The following is a 19,775-nucleotide window of genomic DNA, read 5'->3' on the forward strand; positions in this document are numbered from 1 at the left end:
GCGGACCCGTTCCCCGATCGTTTCCAGACCCGAGATTCGGACGGGAGGACACCGACCGTCGCTCTTCGGACAAGAATTCGTTCGATGGAGCATCCGTGTGAAAACCTCTATTTCGGAACAGCAGAAACTCTGGGGAAGACCACTGAAATATTCCTGTCAGAATTTCCATGATCTTTATCTGGGAAGATTCGGAGAAGAGTTCGTTCCAGGACGCATCCGTGTGCAAACCCCGATCCCGAGCAGCAGAAACTCAGCAGATGACCACTGAGACAGTCCTGTCGATTTTTTGTTTAATAACGATCCGATCAAATTAAAAGGTCGGATCTGAGCCTCAAATGCAGGAATCCGAGCAGCGATCGATGTTCTCGTAGTGAGTGAGTCCCCTCGTCGAAATTCTCAAAGCTTCTTCTTCGCTTCTCTGGCTTTCTCCTGTCGGCTAGAGTTGAGCTGATAGAGACGACATCGACACAATGGCATTGTGAATCTCTTCGCATGGACACCTCGGCTTGTGACGCCTCAATCGGGAAACAGATTCACTTCGGACAGAGTGCAGCATGTACAGCACGTCCTCTTCGTCAGCGATGAAGCACCTCCGATTCAGCCATTCTCAGCTGTTGATCCCTAGCTTTGCGAAATTCTGCGCGAGGTTGTCATGAGGAGAGGAAAAACGACACGCGGACGTCCAGCCCGGGATATGCTAATCCAGGAAGCGATCTCGAGAATGAATCTCACGCAGAGATTCCAACGACTTGCGAAACTCAGAAAGTCGCTTCCGAGCGGAGCATTAGCCGACCCACTCCGCGGCATCTCTTTGGGAGCCCGGTGAATCGCTGAACGTAGAAGCCACTAGATGGTTAGCTCCGTGGACGACACCACAGCGCAGAGAGATAGAGCGAAGCTGCAAAGAGATACAGATGGCACATTCGACAAATGACAATGCAGACAGACATCGATAGAGATTCCGTATGCGCAGAGAGGCCGCAGCCAGCACTGGCAACTTATTTTTTAATCCGATTTTTCTGCCAGATCGAGAGCCAACCAGTCGGCCATCGAGTCGGTTGGTCGTCCGTCTCTCCATTCAACCACAGCAGCCAGCAGGCAGGCAGGGAGATTCATTGACAGCACTCTTCGTGATGTTCTTCGAGAGAGCGCGTATACTTGCGACTCTTCACTGGAAGAACTAGGTGTAGATATTTTGCGGGTTACCGTATCAGAATTTACTCAGTTCGCGTCTTGCGATAGCTCTCGCTCACCTACGATTTCGTGTCGAATCCATTTCATCAAAGATTTACTGTACGAGCGAAATCAAAGCGTGAAGCAGAGCACCATTTCCGGGATGTCCCTCCCGGGGTTCTCCTCACTAGACGGAAGATATCGCTTTCATGCTGTTCAAATCATAATCCATCCTCTGATCTGATCCGATAATTTCTCCACTCTGTCTCTTGGATCGGTCCGGGACTCCTATAACAGCGACCGTCGAGAAGGTAGCCACGGTGGAGCTCGAATATTAAAACGTGCCGGATATCGAAATCTAGTCAATGCGGCAAGAATTGAGCGGTCCGTGCTCGCATCGAAGCGGAGGGTCGTCCGCTTTTCTCAGAGCTCGGGTCTCCGGATTTAGACGGCTGCTCCTCAGAGATGGCATCGAGGACAAATGGGGGGTATTTCCTGCGTTTCCATGGCTGTGTCGTCCCACCGAGCTGATCTTGGAGTACGGTCCTTGCGGATCGCGAACGAGAGTTGCATTCGGAGACCCGAAAAGTCTGAAAACCCTTCCTCTCGTCAAAAGGGCGCGCATGGACGGATTTGGAGCCATGGTCTGCACTACAATGGTTTCATGCCACGGACAAGGATGATGTGCAATCATTATCGAGCGAGAGGAATTGTCCGCGACCGATGAGATCCGATTCACGGAGGGAGTTATCAAGCTACGACGACTGAGTCTACTACATCTTTCGGAAGAGAACCGAAATCAGCCGGACGATGTTCGCGGAGATTTCGGGACTTTTCAAGTGTGGCACGAGCACGATCACGGGGCCTCCGCGCAATCGTCAGATTTGAAGAATGCCCCACCTTCAACTCGGAACATCACGGATGTGCTTGTGATGAGGACGCTATTATCTCGGAGCAGCGTATAATAGGGGCGGAGGGCGAGGAAGGGTTCGCATCGAGGAGCCCCGGGGCTGGTGTGTTGATTCTTGATAGAGAGGGGGTGATTGTGGCGGAAAAGCAGGCTGCGGACAGCTTGACATATTCAGCGAAGATGGAGACCTCACAGAGCTCGATAGCGTCGCCTGCCGGTCCCGTTGGGGGCTCACCCGAGAGATATCTGTTGTAGCCTCCAATAGGGATGACTTAGGAATCAAGGGAAAACACTCAGCTGAGCTCCGCTCCATTCGCAGTCCCGTTACGACCCTAGTTCCCGGGCGGTTGGATGGGAACATTCACTCTCGTTGGGATCACGAATTCGGAGTTTTCCAAGCCCTTGGAGGGGTTAGTGAGTTGGTCCCCAAAAAGCGCGGAATCGACGAAGTCTGCTGTGCTACAAACCCCGCTTTGCCGCGACGCCGACGATGTCCTATATTGTAGCGGAATTCTCAGGACATGACGATGGTCGATGGCTCCGTATTTTCGGAGTGTCGTTCCTCAAGGGTGCCGCCCGGGCCAGGTTCCCCCAAGGGCCCGAGATGTCTTCTGACCAAGGGCGATAACTGGTAGGGATGGCGAGTCCACTTCCGTTTGGACGAAGTATCGATTGAATTTGAATTTCTACAGCGAAGACTGAATTGGAGTAGATAGAGCGCTGTGGGGAATCATTTCGTGAATGTCATGAGCTCGCTCCTCGAAAACAATGGGGGAAACTCCACGAGCACGAGATCCCGGAGAATGCGACCGAGAGCAACGTCTGCGAGAAAGCTGTCGAGAAGAGGCCATATGTTCGAAATGAAGTGACTCGAACGAGGATTTTCGGCTGATACCTCCATGACCCAGTGCAGGGTTATAGGTAGTCATGTCACAAGCTTCGTAATTATGGTATTCGTCCACCAGCAAACACGAACAGCCATACTCGTCTCTTGTTCGTATATTTTTCGTGACATTCCATCCAGGTTCACGGCTGCAAGTAGGAATCTGCGCTGCGCTACTCCGCTGTCATAAGTCATAACATGCGCATGAGTCGCTCGATCCGCTCTGGCGCGTTAGCCTTACTGGAGCGCTACCAGAGTTCATCTGCTGATACTCTGGGTGTGTGTACCCGCAAAAGCTCGACACAATTAATTGTTGACGGAATTCGAGGAGCTCGATACTTTCCGAGAGCTTAGATAATTCCTTGTGCGAATAGAGCTTCGACCGGTTGACTCCGAATAACCAAAGACATCGTTAAAAAGGTAAATCTTGGGAAATTTTCCGGTGATGGAACATCTTTATGACCAAACGAGATGCAGATTCGAGGTCCCCCGTGCTCAACTCGCCTCGACATCGTGCGGTCGCGATACTCTCGAACTCCGGTCACTACCAGCAGATGCTCTTGGTCTTGGATTCGAATCCGAATGTGGGGTCCCACGCTGAACGCTCTCTCTTTTTCTATTACCGGAATAAATTTTGTGATTCTTATAATATTATGGTTTTTAGTAACAAATAACAAATGAGAACTTTTCCGATTTGGCTCAATCCATCAAGCCGAGCCAAGGAGAGCCCCAGAATAAAAACGACAAATGCAGCGACGAGCTGCGCAGGGAGCGGTCTGAATTGTATCGTATCCAACCGAATGTTCAGGAGAGAATTTGAGAGGTCCGATCCCTCTTGCCTCACCAGAGCTCGGAGCGAAGCGACCAAGTATTATATTCCGCAACCTGGTGGAGTCAGGATCGTAGAATTTTACCACGAAGGGCCCTAGAGCTACCAAGATGTCATCACCTGAGTCTCCGGCAGCGACAACATCGTTTTCCATCGCGGGCACGCCTCTTGAGCTTCTGGAACTCCCGACTAACCGTGCGAAGAGCCCGGGGGCTCATCAACCTTCCGTCAAAAGAGAGCGGGAGACCCTTGCCCGGATAGGTCGCTACCTTCTCCAAACGAGGGGAGGCAGTGCCTTCGGATTCGCTCCCATCTGAACCGGACTCGCAAACCCGACCTCGCGTGTAGGTTCGATATCCCTACAGCTCGAACTGCGGCGCGAAGGATGCGTTGGATAACCCTATCTACTTAACTATTTCTTCCCTCATCGCTCCCCGAGATCGAGCGCGCCAGCCCCGGGCACGCTCACACCTGGATATCGCCTGAGCCGCGAAATCAAGCTCAGGAAGAGTTTTTGAGACCGCCTTCGCAGCATAAAATGTTAAGCAGAGATCATCAGCAGCATTTCCCACGCTCTCGTCGATTGATCAACTCCCGCCATGAATAAAATTCCTGTTGATGGCGTCCGCGCTCTTCTCGCTAGCGCGTATACCGTATTAATCACCAGAGTTGATATTATTCCTGTTCCGAACATGCAAGGATACGGGACGAAGTACATATTTCCTCGAAATACGTATAATAGCCCGCTAAGCAGGGACTGATTCATCTGTCAAAGAAGAACGATTCGCGAGCCGCAGTCTCGAACCATCTCGAATCGGAGCCCGGTTGAGCCACTCATTCTTGTCCTCTATAAGTTCGTCCATCCTGGCCAAGGTTCTTTGCCAGTTGGCGGGTGTTCTTCCAGAGACATGATTGCGGACCCTAATCAACTAATCACCGATTAGTCGGAGACATGGGGATGAGAAAACCGCGCCCCAGGACCACGGCGCGCGGCGCTGTGTGTTCTGTTGTGGTGTGAGAGACGAAGAGAGAAGGCGGCCACCAAGTAGAGTCTGCTGTCGTGTTTGCTGGCTGCTACTCGTCGTCGTTGATGATCGGTCCAACATCAACAGCTTCATAGAGTTTGTGTGTTGCTGCTAGTCCTGAAGCGCTGCGGCCTGCCAAAGTTTGTGTGTGAGAGCCGTACAAGCTACCGTTCGACACCTGACTCGAAGTGTCTTCTGCGATCTCGCTGCTCGTTCTGAAAGATTTCGATAATGCAGACTCCGCCGGAGACGATTGTGGCGAAGGAGGTAAGCGGTATTGTTATTTTCACGGTGAAGTCGCGTAATTGCTGGTCGAGGGAAGACAGCGGTCCGGCGAGCATTGCCACCCGGCGCGCCCAGCTCGAGGGATGTTCCAAGCCCCGAAACACGCCGTCGACCTGAGCCTGTCACCGGGTGCCGGTATGCGAAGTCATGCGGCCTTACGGCAATCGCTGAGAGCATTTCAATTGTGGCGGACAGAGAGATTGGGTAAATCAATCTTTGTCCTTCTGTCGCTATAAACAGCGAGGTTCCCCTCACTCCGGTACTGGGCTCGCTGGCGATGCGCGCCAACGTTTGACGACGAGAAAACGTTTGCTGCGAGAATATCTCCGCGTTCCTTCTCGAACTCCCGGGGAGATTCCTTCCAGCTCGGGGGAATCTCCGGCACTTGTTGTCCCGAATACATTTCGATTGGCATTCATTCTTAGCGGGCAGCCATTGGTTTCGAGATTTTTTTCGCGAGAGAGACCGGTGAAATGCTCCTCGAGGAGAGTCGACAGAGATGCGGCAAGAGGTGACAAAAAGTTCGTCGGGCGAGACAACGAAATTTCGCGATGGATTGGCTCTCCCCGATTCTCCGTCTCTTCGTGAGTTTCCCCGATTCGACGCGGCAAGTGCCGTCCGGACCGAGTTTCGTCCGACTCGTCTTCAGAATGAGCCTGGCTCCAATCAAATGAGGCCCATATCCGATCTGACGCGTACACCTGACGGAGTGTGTTGAAACAACATCCACATGAAGTTGTGAGCGCCCAACCGATTCTCTCGCCGGAAATTAGTGCCGAAATGTTTTTCGCGCCCCGACACGGGCAACGCTTTACAAGAAATACCGAAGACCGTATAGCCCTCCCTGTCGCGATTTGGCTAGCGGATCTCAAGGCGACCCATCGAGAGGACTGTCGGGCCTCGAATTGCCCGCGTTTTCGCCGCCCGCCTATCATCCCGCTCGCGCATCCATCGTGGCCGGAATCGAAGTGCTATCGGCTCGGGGAATTTCCTTCTCCCTCGAAAGTCATCCCTCTCCGCGCGGCAGAGACTGCACACCACAGAAACTCGATCTAGAATACCGGACAAAGTCTCCTCTGCGGCTTTTACTCTATGATAATTCGTATCGGTGCGGCGGCGATAGCCCCACGAACGCCGAGCTGTGGGGTTGGCACGGCTTCCCAGATCTCATATCATGCGCGGTTTCAAGTGGCGCCTTTTTCGAACTGCCGATGCCCGCGCGCGCGCAGAGTTGCGACCGTGATTCGAGTCTCGAATCTTCCCTTGGGTTTCGCTCGCGAGGCTTTCGGGACTTTCCCTTTTCGAGATTGCGAATGGTGGAGACCTCCCTCAAAAAAAAAAGATGGGTATTGAAAATGACAATATTAAATCAAGTTCTGTCTCCCGCTTCCAGTCCACGGAGCCAAAGACGAAACCTGTCGAAACACCAGTCGTCGAAGCCAAGAAGGAGGAGACGATCCCGAGACAAGATGAGCCTCCAAAAGGTGAGCAAGGCCTCTCTGTATATTCGAGCTGAAGAGCCATCATCTCCAAAGAGTCCCCTTTCGGGCTCAACGATCACAGGCGCTCTCTCACCAATGAAGTATTTCCTTCAAGATGCACCTAAAGATTCGCACCGGAAACCGTCCCCTGCGGGAAACGGAGGTGACACCATGGAAACACAGGAGACGAATTCCGTTACCGGAGCCAAAGCGAAAACGCCGGATGTAGTCGAATCGAAACCGAAGGAACCGACTCCTCCCAAGAACACAGAATCGACGCAGGAGTCCAAAAACCGGTCCGGATCAAAAATTCAGAAGGAAGAGGTGAGCGCGAGCAAACCCTCAGAAAAAGCCGTTGCGAAAGAAGACGAGCCGATGGATACCGAGGACGGCGATCCGAAGAACGACCGAGGGGTTGAAGCGAAAAAAGAAGATGTTGAAATGGCGGAAGAAAAACCCGAACCGGCGAAGAAAGGCCGAAAACGGAAGGCAGAACCGGAGCCTAGAGAGATCGAAGTGCAGACTTCGACGAGTCGAGCGAAGCGCACTCGGGACAATCCACCGGAGAGCACTGAGGAAAAACGCAGCGGTCACAAACGCGCCGCCAAGACTGAGGCGTCGATGAAGGAAGAAGCGGGTTCGGAGGATGAAGACGAAGAAGACGAGGACGAGGAACCCAAGAAAGTCGTCAAACGCGGTCGGGGACGCCCGCCGAAAAGCGGAAAAACCCCCAAGGCCGCTAAAGCTACCGCCACCAAGGAATCGAAGCCACCCAAACCAACGATCGAGACTCCTACTGTTGAGGGTAATACAGTTTCCTGCTCCGCCGGTGATGGCGAAGTCGGTCAACTCGGCATTGGAGAACAGGGAGAAAACGGGAAAAGTCGATTTGTGGCTATCGGTGACGTTCCGGGCAAGGTTGTTCGGTGTGCGGCCGGTGGGATGCATTCTTTACTCCTGACGGAAAAAGGTGAAATCTTCTCGTTCGGATGTAACGACGATGGCTCCTTGGGACGTCCGACCGAGAACGAAGAGGACTGTTTTGTACCCAAACTCACGCCCTTGTCCGAACCCGTCGCGAAATTGGCCGCCGGTAACATCCATTCGGTCGCGATCACGCAATACTCTAAAGTTTTCATCTGGGGAAGCTATCGAGACAACAACGGAGCGTTTGGGATACAGCCCGACGGCGACGCTCCCTTGAAACAGCCCACGGAGCTGAAGGTTCCGGAAACAATCGTTGATGTCGCCTGCGGTTCTGAGCACACCCTATTGCTGAGCAACAAGGTAAGCCATCTCAGGGAACGGAGACCCTCGTCTGGTATCGCTTATCTATTTGAATCGTAGTCAGCCGGAATCGTAGGCTCACTCCTTCGGAGGTATCCATTAATTCCTGATCGCCGCTTATTTTAGGGGAACATCTTCTCGATGGGAGTCGGGGAACAGGGTCGCTTGGGACGCCTGAAAAGTTCACACTGCGGTCGTGAGAATCGCAGAGCGCGCCAAACGCTCCTGACTCCTGTGATCGTTCCTGTGCGGAAGCGGAAGATGAGGTTCGATCGCGTCTGGGCCGGACGTTACAATAGTTTCGCGCGATGCACTGACGGCACTATCTGGGGCTGTGGTCTGAACAACTACGGTCAGCTGGGCGAACTGGATGCGAAGAGTATGGAAGATAATTTCGTTTTCTTCCTGACGGAGCTAAAGAGTTTCGACCCAGCGAAAAAATGGGAGCAGATCTCTGGAGGCGAACAACACACGCTCGCTTTGGATGCCGAAGGCTCGGTGTACTCGATGGGTAGAGTTCTCTACGGACGACTTGGTCTCGGGAAGAAAGACGCCAACGATCCGGATATTAAAAAGCCAACGCTCATACCCGAACTAGAAAAGAAGTGCACCATGATCGCTGCGGGTGATCATACGAGTTTCGCTCTGGACAAGGAAGGTCAACTCTGGTCCTGGGGTCAGGGCACGAATCTCCTGGGACAAGGTTCTCGGGACGATGCGGATACGATGGACGTTTTCACTCCCACTATTTGCACATCGAAAGCTCTCCGGGAGCACAAAGTCGTCTTCGTCAGTGCCGGCAGTAACCATGCCCTTTGCGTTGTCAAATCCGATTGAATGCGCACATCCAACGAACCTCCTCCACTGCCTGCTGAAAATGTGAGTTAATTCGCTCCTCACATCCCGTGGAATTCTTCCCTCGGTAATCGGCCACGCCGAGGTTCCCTAAGCGAGACCTCTGTGTCTCGTACCAAGCTACCGTCGTCGAGATAGATTTGGATAATTTCGGCGGTGAGATGCACCCCCCCTGCTCATGTCGACTATGGTCTTTCCAGGGTTTCAGACGCTGTACACTAATTCGGCTCATCTGATGGAGCTGTGAGCTCCCAATTACCGCCCCAGCTTCATTCCAATATACTTTTCATTGCTGAAGGAATTACCAGAGCATGGAGCTGCTTCGTTGAGTTCCACTGACTCCGGCAATCGAATCCTTTTTTTTAGCCAAAAATTCCTAATATCACGCACGCTCCTCACCGCTCGTGCTATCGTGTATTCCCCTCGCGGTTTCCCGGCTCCACGGATTTCCCAAGAACCGCTTTGATGTGCTCCGATGTGAACCACTCAACGACCTTAAGACATGTATCAGGAATGTAGACGATTATGCAACGAATCCCAATGGACGTAGTCAAGAATGGAGAAAGTATAGATTACGTAGAAATTCATCATCTCCTGTAGTCTGAACCGTGGAAAGTGATCGATTGATCGCCGCATTGTCTTGTCCTCGGGAATTCCGAATCAAACGCTCAGGAGCATCGATCCCACTTCAATCCATGTTATGGGGAGTCTCTTCTATTGTACATATACATACATTCATGCGAAGGAGAATCTAATCAGGAAAGGGACCGATGAATTCACTGAGAACCATGGTTGGAATGTCAGACAGAAATCCAAATACCTATACATACAATACCTTAAATAAATCACAACGACCTTCGCGAACTGTCTAAAACGAACAGTTGGAAGCGCGAGTGAGGAGGCGGGGAGTTCCAGTTGCTGTCGTCATCACTATTTCTCTGCGATTCGTTTCCCGTATGCAGGCTGCCCACGTCGATCTCGATGCAACAGTCGTCGCAATCGAATGCCGTCCTTCGATTGCGCCAGCAAGCTTCTGCAGTCTGTTCAATGGATGCTTATCAAATCATGAATAGAAACTTCGAACCAATATATAGCGAGCACATTGCGGAAGTCTCCATGTCTTGGGCAGCTCACTTGTTCAACTTGGCTAAGAGTGCGCCGGTATTCGGAAGTTGATATACGAACCTTCGATCGCCACTCCAACTCGGAGGAGGTTTCTGATGTTCCGAATCCCGAAGGAAATGCATGTATTAGCTTGTGCATAATCAGTCTTGCAGCTCCCCATCATTATAAACAGTGAGTCAGGATGAAACAAAACATGTGGGACATCGAAAAATGAATAAAGCCGGATCAACATGTAATCGGACAAGTCATTCTCCCTAAATCTCCCTATTCTCCGCGGGCTGGCAGATGAATTCCGAGGCCGCGCGCCCAGAGGGTATTCTTGATTAATATCACTTACTGAGCCCGGACAAAATAATGAATGTGTAAGTTATCACGGCCGCCACCGAAAAGTGCTCCCGAAATATTCAGACGAAGTTTCATCGCCAAGCATGCAGGGATGAGTCTCGGTCTTCCGCGAATCGGATCAATCGGGCAACGAATTCATCATTTCCAGGATGCTGGCTTTCGAGATGATTTCGTTGGTAATCCTGATGCTTCGCTACCGTGTGATGCTTGTTTGGGGATCGTGCTTTTCGAACATCATAATCGGTAATCCTTGATGGGAGCCGTCTGATCCACCGCGAGCGGCTCGGCGTCGATGAAATACACTTCTCTTCTGCGCAGCTCGGTAGGAGTGTCGACATTGTATAACCGTTTGATCACGTGATTTCTGCATGGGAGATCGAGATAGGTGGAGGAATATCGGTATCATGGATAGACTACAGGACTCTTGGCAGACGGACCTTCCGTAAAGCTATCCCACGTTTTAAAGTTCTCACAGCTCAAATGGAGCGACTTAGGCGATCACGATTTCTCATCGATGGGATGCAATTATGAGAATAAGCTCCCGACTATGCACCGATGCCTCGTGACCTTTCATCATGCCCAAATGATATTCGCCAATAAGCGAAGCGTTTTGTTCCAACTCGCCAATCGAACTCAGTATCTGTAGCGAGCTTCCCAATGGAAACTTCCCTCTTCCCCTCCCAAGAGAGATTCCGCGAAGATCGCGAAGTCGAGTCTCTGGAACAAACGTCCCTCCTTGATAGCGAGAGAAAGACTCCCTAATCGATGGTAGATGTCCTGGTGCCCCGGCAGTCCTGGACCCTCGGAAGTAAGCGAAATCCAGTGAAACCCAGCTGAAAGATAGCAGCTAACTCTTCTGAGAATCCGCGACGAGGGCTGAGGCCTGGGACTCGTAATTACTCCGAAACAGTCGGGCATCCTCTCTGGATTCTTTGTAGTCAGGGTCATTTTGCGACTTGCCCTTTCCACATGGACGAGTTTTTTCAACATTCACGGGTTTGCCTTGGCTTATTTCGGTCCCCTTTATATTGAGCGGACCTCGTAATCTAATTCGAGAGTTCGAAGAGCACTCTGAGAACGGGTCTCTAATATGGGTTTGAATTAAAACTCGAGAGGCGTGCGGATACTTAATAGACAGAAGGTTGCAGCTGTCAGTCCGAGTGGCGACAAATCGGAGTCGACACGTCCTGATCGTGAGAGTTCAGTTCGGCGGTCGGCTCTGGGTTTTACGGTTGCGAAGCCGAGGAGTGCGAATGATGTTTCTGCGAGTGAGCTTGCTTCTGTTCGCCGCCGTTCCCGCTATACACTCGGATGAAACTTGCGCAGGGGGTGTCTGCGAGGATATAGCTCAAGAAATACAAGCCGACGCCAACATCGAGGTCTGACGTCTACAATATTTCACGGCTTGTCCAAATATTCTCTGAGGGTGTGCTATCTCCTGGGAATATGTAGAGCTCTTCCGAAGGTAGCTGAGTCCACTGACCCTGCCCTCTCTGGAATCTAGATACATCCATGCGACAATTTCTACGGCTACGTTTGCGGCAACAGGCAACCCCGAGACGATCGCTCTCAGATCATGATCGATATCCTGAGTGAGTGAACTTTTCTCCGCAATCTGGGGAATATTAATTCCTCCGATTGGCCTCTTGCGCAAGGTGCTTCAATATTTACGCACTAGTTTGGCAAGTCCCTCGGAGCGTCGCTCAGGTCATTCCTCAAACCTCACGTCCAGATCGTCCGCTTTGCAGACACGGTCGAGCCGGTCACCCCTGTACAAAGACAGGCTTACCTCTTCTATCGATCATGCGTCCTGCAAAGCACGCCCGTGGAGCGCAGAGCCAACTTCGCGGCTTTGAACAATATGGTCCGAGTAAGTTCTCGTGTTAGCGAAAGACGAACTAGCGCCCGCTGCAACCGCTCATGTTATATCATCATGAGGGGATCAAAAGAGTTCTCGAGGGCAGATCTTCATCCGACCGCCTCTTGCGAGATCCGGGTAAAATCCTAGCTTCATCCTCTCATGTCTTCCTTAGGACTTGGGAGGCTGGATAGTGGACGCGGACTTGTCTGATTTTAATGGCGTTGTACAAAGGGCTCATCAGAAGTATCGTCTCGATGTTTTTTTCTCCTGGAAAGTGACACAAGACTTGGAAAATCCCGCGAAAGCAGTTCCATCGGTGCGTTCTTAAGCCGTGCAGGCATCTCTGAACTCTTCCCCCACCATTTGGCTACGGTATACACATGCGAAAATTCTGTCACTGCGATCATGCTCGATAGGGGCTCCCCTTTCTAGATATCGATGGACACATTCAGCGCAGATCTACTTCTCAAACCCGGAACAGCTCCCGACCAGTTCTGCGAGTTCATCTTGCAGGTGAGCTTTGCGGGATGAATTGCAGAAACAACTTCGATCGTCGCGGCTCTCGCAGGAAGAAAATATCGTGAAATACCGCCGTCGTTAACACGCGAACGCCGAGAGCTTCATTCATATAAAGTTTTTGTTTTATTCTCCTCAGTTGATGCATATGTGGAATCGAGGAATATACGGGGTCAAACCGCCGGATATCCAACTTGAGCTGACTGACGTGATAGAATTGCATAAACAGCTACAGATCAGGACCAGGAGACCCGAAAGTCCACGAAAGGTTCTGCGCCGATTGACCATCATGGCACATTGTGAGAATGACCCTCTTGGAGTATTGGGGAGTCATCATCCACTAACGACACCTTCGATACTCCTCGCAGATGAGAATGGCTGAGATAGCGCAAATCGCTCCATTCCTCGATTGGGTCAGCTTTTTCGCCATGGCATATGATACGGTAAGGAGGATATGAGGAGCGCTCTAACTCCGGGAAGACTTCGTTAAGTCATCTGACATGCGGATCATGTCAGGTGCGAGCGAGAATTTCGAAGGAATGACCCTATGAGACGAATATCATGAGGCGCCTCTTTCTTCCCGAAGGTCGGCGTTTCTCTCTTTCCGTCGGCACCCATGGTACAGATCGAATACCCTGAAACCTTGAGCCAGGTATCGGCTGTCGTCTCGCAGTACTTGAGTGAGCCGCCGAGGAAAGCGTAAGTCGGGACGGGTTAGGGATCGCTTTCTCGCAGACATGACTTTTCCAGTGTTGGGGATTCCGCTCAGGATGGTTCAAGTGGTACGAAAGCGGAATTCTTCCAGCTTGTTGCATCATTACATCATTCTACGGGCCTTGTTCGAGATGAGTCAAAATCTTGCACCCGCGGATGAGAATCTGGAGGAACGATGCGTAGAAGAGGGCTTCACGGAGATGACACCAATTTTCAACTCGATTTTCGTCAGAAACGTTATTCCTCCAGGATCGCTAGTGCGGGAGGATGTGACGACTATGTTCTTCGCCCTCAGAAGAGCCCTCCTAAATACTCTCCCCCAACTAACCCGACTCGATGAGTCTCGCTTGAACTACCTCACGCAACAGGTGAGTTTTTCGTTTCAGGCCATTGCCATCGATGCCCGACATGCATTGAACATAAGCTCTGGGAAATCTTCGAAGATGAGATTGCCAATGATCCTCCTCCCCTAGCTCGAGAGAGTCCACTTCTTCGCCGGCTACATGAACACTTCCTTCGACGATGAATTCTTCGCGGAGAAATACAGTACGCTCGATTTGGAAGGAAAATGCTTCATTGAGAACAAACTTATTCTGCGGGAATTCAGCAAGACTGAGAACGTAGCTCATGCACCGAATTACGTGGTCGAAGACTTCCTCGATGGGTTTCGGGTCAACGAGGCAAGTAGGCCGTCCGTAGACGGGGCTCTGATGATATCTAGCGAGAGGATGCGTGGAATCTTGAACAACTCGACTCGTTCCCCAGGTGAACGCCTTCTTCAGCAAGAAACGGAACTCTATATATCTTCCGGTGGGATTGATGATGAAACCATTCTACGAGCTACAATATCCCGAGTGAGTTACGCGCGAAGATGTTCAGCACACCGCATGCTTGTACGCCGCGCTCGGGTGACGGTCCTCTCGGGGACTTCTCCTCTTGATGGACATCCATTCTAATGTTTCCGATGCTTCCAGTTTCTTGAAGTACGGAGCGATCGGTAGTATCCTCGCCCACGAGTTGACCCATGCGCTGATGACGAATCTCGTAAACGTCGCCCCTGGAGGTTTGCGGAGTTCTTTGCTTTGTCGGTGCAAGATGGGGATATCCTAAGTATTTGCTTACAAGCAGATTTCTCAACAGGGTGGGAAGTCACGCCTGCCGAAGCAGTCTTCAGGGAACGGGCGATGTGTTTCGTGAAGCAGTACTCTTCTTACGGAACCGAGAATATGAGGGTGAGCGAGAACATACTCCGAATGAGAATTCCCTGTGTAAACCTGTGCACTATGCTGATGGAAACTATCGATTTCGCCAAAGGTTGACGGTTTGGCGACGCTGGAGGAAAACCTGGGCGACAACATCGGCCTAGCTATCGCTTTTCATGTGAGTTGACGCAGCTTTCCCTAATCGATGTAGATGCATGCGGAGAATCTCTCTGCCTTTCCATTTTTCTCCTGACATCCCGTAAATCTCCGAGAACCCCTCTCTTTCTCCCATAAGGTCTACAAATCTCGAGCCACGGGTCGAGTCCACTTACCGCAACTGGGTCTGAACAGCGACCAGCTCTTCTTCGTTTCGTACGCTCGCAGTTTCTGCGTGCGGCCAGGAGAAAGAGACTCACAGGCGTTGCTCTCGAACGCGCATACACCGGATTCGTACAGGTCAGCAGAAATTCGTCGTGATATTCATGCCGGGTACACCGTTGAAAGGGAGTAGTTCCTCCCCCGAAACTCGATTGGTCCTGTGCTTCCAGAGTCAATGGAGCTCTGTCGAACATCCGGGACTTCAGCCTGGCTTTCAAATGCAACAGGAACAGTTTGATGACCTCAGACTATAAATGCAACGCGTGGGAATCGTAAATCTTATTCTCAACGTCTTCGGATTCGTACAATCTCTGGAGCTCCGGAACGATGCACACTGATAATTTTTGTTGTCCGAATTCAGGGAGGTCGGTAGAGCCTGCGTCTGTGATGATCTCTCTGTTTGGCTCGTCATGAATTCCAGGAAGACCGTCATCAAGCCGCAAATACTTCGTCATTTATTCCTATTCAAGCCCCTAGTCGTCGTCTAGTAGACGAGTCGTTGAGGGTCCGGAAATCGCGCTCCGCCGTGAGGAGCTCCTTTTTCTCACGCTCAGGATAGTATCAACGCATTCTGCCAAATCCATTAGGTTTTGAGGAGGTAATCGCCGGGTCGCGAGGTTATCGCATGCTAAATCAGTTAGAGCTAACATTTTTTGCTCGACCTTATGATTTCTCAACTCGTGATTGCCCTCCTCGAAATGTTTCAACAAATCCAGTGAAATTGTAGTGTATGTTCGAGAAGTTTCGTCTCCGCCGGAAAGCACTTATATTCCTCTTCTCTGGAACGATTAAATGAGAAGGAGGTTTTCTGCGGGAGTTTTCGCTCATCGAGACATGTCCCCTCGCTATATATGTACACCTATCCCCGAATGTACACAGATTGATATACATTTTTTTCCATTCCGCACTGAATGGATCCCCCTCCTCCTCACAATCGGGTGAGCACAGGTTGCCCCGTCAAGTATCCACTGAAGGAATTTCTCAAAATCTACAATTTGTTCTCTCCTCAAGATGACTCCTGACGGAGGTTGTCAATTCATTTAGAAAACACAAAGACCTGTCATATCATTCCGCCAACGAAAGCTCCAGCGCAGCAGCCTCGGACTCTCATCAGGGATCTCTGAGCTACCATGGTGACAATGGGAGGCTGCTCGAAAGTTACTCGATTCTGGTCTTTGGCGAATGCGATCAGTGTCGCTGCCGAGGCATTCAGCGTTGTAGACGAGTGTGGATCGGAGTTATCGGAGTATCGAGTCGTGCGCTTATGGACTGCGTCGGCTCCAACCACCGGGTTCCGGAGGTGATGTACGGCTGCTGGTCAGTGAAAAACTGCGCAGAGGACATCGCCGAGGACATTGGAGAGAATCTCTGTGTTGGTATATTTGGTGAATGTCGGTGCGTGACCACATACTGCGGCGACGCGTAATGTATGTGCGCCTGAATTTTGGAATCCGTGAGTCCCGGCAGGATCACCGTTCCCGAGGGCTGCGGGCTCCCGTAAGCATAAGGAGAACCTCCGGGCTTATGCGTATAAATTGGTGAAAATCGTGCTTGTTGGCACCTGTCGGCACATCTCGATTGTACCGCAGTCGATGCGTAGTGTTCCTCTCTCGATCGTGGCGGGTGAGCCAGAGGCTGTTTGAGCTGTGGTGAGCAGCTCGCTCCACGCATTGGGTACAGAAAGTGTCCAGAGTCCAGAGACTGGTCCAGTCGCGGAGAAAATTGTGCGCATTGTGAGTAGGGAGGGGTGAAGCTGGCATGATTTGATGCTCGTGATGGGGACGTCGATTGTTGTTGATGGAGCGGTGAGACATTCGAAGGCGCCATCGTGTACGTCAACCTAGTCGAATGCGCCGGTCCCGACGGAAAAATAGACCCAACCGAACGAGGACTTTCCGAAAGGGGCATGGACGCGGAGGATTCATCTATTTCCGATGACCGTGGAGTGGAGGGCGCGGAGCGGCATGGCATCGTCTGGGATGGAAACGACTGTATACCGGACTCCCTTTCAGAGTCGAGATCCAACGAAGTAGCTGAGCTGGTTGCGGACAGCCTCGATGCCGGAAACGTCACGGTGGAGAAAGAATTCCGCGACATGATAGCAGTGGAGCTCCGCGTCTGTTCCGCTTGGCACGGATGTCTTGGCTGCGAGTGGCCTTGCAGAGCAGCGGGGGTCTGTAGAATTTCCGACTGCTCCACGATCCTTACGAGAAGAGGTTGATTCTCCGTCTCCAAGTAGAGCGAGGGATCGATTCGGGTAGTTTCTGATACCCTCGACGTACAGATATGTTGCGTATCTATCTCCACCACTGTTCTCGATCTTTTCGGGACGCAGCATGACCCAGATGGCAGGGGGGCGGATCCATCCGAGCCAACCTTTAATGAGAGAACTAAATTTGAAACATTTCATTAGGCTTTCACGAGGCGTTCAGATAGATGAAAATCATAGCCTCACCCCATCAACGGCCACTTGAAGTCTTCCGTCACCATCCATCGGTGATATTTCAACGGGGTCGATCGATGACGATGAATCAGGATCGAATTGCGGTACGGGCAGCTCTAGAGGGATCCGGAACCCCTCATTCGGTCTCTGAAGGACCGAAAATTGTGAGGATTTCTGCTCGGGATGCGCCAGGTTCAGACGGAGTTTTTCGGAAAACGCCATATCGGAGTGCTTTCAAAGATAAGGTAAAATCAACGGGGCTTTCCGAGACACTTACCTTCGAATCGGGTTCTAGCAAATTCTCTCGAGGCATCGCCGGTGATCTCAGAACGTCAGAAGACCAGTTAAGAACAGGGAGATCCATGTCGCGGCTGGAATATTGCGGAAATCGACATGAACATTTCTCTAAGTTTAGCCATTTGTGAACGACGTACAAATCGAGCTCCCAGTCTACGTAGAGACGATCCGGAAAACTACTAGGCCATTTCCCTCGATCAACAGTTCGAGTGAGGCGCAGAAGTCGAGGGTCCCCGTGGGACGCTCCTTCGCAGGCACCCTTGCCAAGAGTCGGAAGTCTCGGGTCTCACACTCAGCTACACGGAGATTAAGATTCCATACTGTTCGAGATATATGATTGAAGTGGCCCGAAAGTGCAAGAGCAGGAGGACTTATCGCCTCCACCATGACCACTCATTCACTGGGGGAATCGACCGGAAGTCGGGAGCTGCGAGAATCACGCTCTTCCGCAGGAGTTTTCCCCTTCCAATCTAGCGCGAAAGAAACGCTAGCTCACCCATCTATGGTATTTTTCTATTCTCCATTTCCCTAATCATTATGGCGGACGCCAATTCCAACGTCGAAAAATGCCTCTATCGGCAATCTAGACTGAGATAAAACGTCGCAGCTTTATGACGAGGTTCCACGATTGCGTAAGATCACTCAGTGTCATTCGCTGGCCATCGAGACGGGCGAAGCTGGCCGTGGGTTCCGAATGATAGAATGAGCCAGCGGAAATCGAAGCATTGAGGGAAAGGTTAAGGGTTCTGTGGAGTGCCCCTGCAAGCTGACACCAGACAGCCTGGTCTAGTATGCTCAGTTGCGAGTCGCCCCCGGAGGCATTTGAATCGCCATCGTGTACGGAAGTGAGTCCGAAATCTGAGGGCTCAAAGCGGGGAAGCTCCCGCTCATAGGGAGGAGCCCCACCGCGAGGTCAGACAGGGACGGCAACCCCCACATCTTGGTATCTCGGTCGGTGTCGAAGCGATACTAAGAAAGGAACTCTGTATCTATCAGATCGTGACCGATCTTCTCACCTAGTTCCGGATTGCATTTCCCGTCGACGACGCATGATCACATTGAACGGCCCCCCATCGGTATTGGAGTCTTGACTCCGAACTTCCGTCGGATCAATCCGTTGCACTCAATTGATTTACGATTGGTTCCCATCGGAGAAGAATTGGGGAGAACCATCAAGATGAATGCATGCGAGCCCTGCAGCGAAAGTGTGGCCGTGCTCATAGCAGACGACTTCGCTCCGAGAAAATAAACCCGCGTTGTCGCTGTCGCACGCCCGAAGCTGGATGTGATATTGGGCTCGGGCTGGCTGAGGCTGGTCTCGAGTGCGGAGGGAACCTGATGATAAATGCACTTCAAACGCTGGGCACACTGGGATCCCATAGTACGTAGCGGAGACCACTTATGGCGGGGATGCTCGCCTGTGATCTGAGGGATCTCCGGCGATTTTCGGTTCCCTCAGCAGCAAGCTTGGAGAGTTGACCTTGGTAACTCAACGAGAACATACGCTCAGCGAGATGAGAGGATGCTCAAGGCGGATCCGGAGCTTTCAAGTTCCTACGCATCGACATGCTAATAGAAATCCTGCGAAGCCCTGCCAGAGCCTGTATGTACTACCCATCATCGTCGGAAGGTAGTGCCCCCCTAATCTGTTTGGCAGCGAGTGCATTTCTCTCTTGATGGGGGAGCGTAGAGTGCTGATGCTCCTTCGGGGTTTCCTCTAAACTCGAAGCTAAGTAAGAGAGAAGATCCGCTCTATATTTACCGCGCGGTTCATCAATCACGATTCATCCTTGGGATCGCCTATCGAGTGCGGTCGTTGTCATACGATCGATACCTTGCGTCTTCAAAGCAGAGCGTGATCCAAATCGGTATTACATGAAAGTCCCCCCGCGGTTTCTCCGGAATAATCCCCTTTATTCATTTTTTTTCTCTCAGTCGATCGCTCGTCACCTGGGTAGCTCTGATTTCCTGACGGGAGAAACCTAACTTTCTGACCGGTTTTCCCCGAAATCACATTGATTCCGGCCTCCTGTCCTTGGGAAACTCCTCGGCTCCTCTCTGTCTGTTTCTCCCGATCCATCTGACGTTCTCGTCTCGACAAGCTTCCGTCTTCGTGGTCGGGTAGCATATACGCACGGGTTCTGTGATCTAGATTCTAGAGGAGTC

The 19,775-nt window shown here is 51.5% G+C and overlaps 2 protein-coding genes across 2 annotated transcripts; both read left to right on the forward strand.

The window, feature by feature from the left end:
* Positions 1-4,963: 4,963 nt before the first annotated feature.
* LOC100909077 (regulator of chromosome condensation) lies at positions 4,964-9,495 on the forward strand. The gene is made up of 5 exons (XM_003743880.2): positions 4,964-5,087; positions 6,499-6,589; positions 6,702-7,873; positions 8,000-8,752; positions 8,929-9,495. Exons 1-4 carry the CDS (start codon positions 5,052-5,054, stop codon positions 8,708-8,710), a joined length of 2,010 nt encoding a protein of 669 aa, XP_003743928.1. The 5' UTR covers positions 4,964-5,051; the 3' UTR covers positions 8,711-8,752; positions 8,929-9,495.
* Positions 9,496-11,454: 1,959 nt separating this feature from the next.
* On the forward strand, positions 11,455-15,357 carry LOC100909219 (endothelin-converting enzyme homolog). Its single transcript, XM_003743881.1, has 17 exons — positions 11,455-11,577; positions 11,703-11,790; positions 11,947-12,068; positions 12,232-12,375; positions 12,492-12,572; positions 12,715-12,843; positions 12,944-13,018; positions 13,162-13,274; positions 13,381-13,657; positions 13,763-13,969; positions 14,055-14,143; positions 14,264-14,352; positions 14,430-14,521; positions 14,604-14,669; positions 14,787-14,947; positions 15,040-15,141; positions 15,231-15,357. Exons 1-17 carry the CDS (start codon positions 11,455-11,457, stop codon positions 15,355-15,357), a joined length of 2,085 nt encoding a protein of 694 aa, XP_003743929.1.
* The last annotated feature ends 4,418 nt before the right edge of the window (positions 15,358-19,775 follow it).

Source organism: Galendromus occidentalis, unplaced genomic scaffold (assembly GCF_000255335.2).
Source record: "Galendromus occidentalis unplaced genomic scaffold, Mocc_1.1 scf7180000077452, whole genome shotgun sequence".
Lineage (NCBI taxonomy): Eukaryota > Metazoa > Arthropoda > Arachnida > Mesostigmata > Phytoseiidae > Galendromus > Galendromus occidentalis.

Coding starts and splice junctions, on each gene's coding strand:
- LOC100909077 (XM_003743880.2), top strand. CDS start 5,052: ATGCAGACTCCGCCGGAGACGATTGTGGCGAAGGAG. Junction 5,088..6,498: donor AGACGATTGTGGCGAAGGAG/GTAAGCGGTATT, acceptor TCCCGCTTCCAG/TCCACGGAGCCAAAGACGAA. Junction 7,874..7,999: donor CCCTATTGCTGAGCAACAAG/GTAAGCCATCTC, acceptor CGCTTATTTTAG/GGGAACATCTTCTCGATGGG.
- LOC100909219 (XM_003743881.1), top strand. CDS start 11,455: ATGTTTCTGCGAGTGAGCTTGCTTCTGTTCGCCGCCGTTCCCGCTATA. Junction 12,376..12,491: donor CCGCGAAAGCAGTTCCATCG/GTGCGTTCTTAA, acceptor TCCCCTTTCTAG/ATATCGATGGACACATTCAG. Junction 14,353..14,429: donor CGTAAACGTCGCCCCTGGAG/GTTTGCGGAGTT, acceptor ATTTCTCAACAG/GGTGGGAAGTCACGCCTGCC.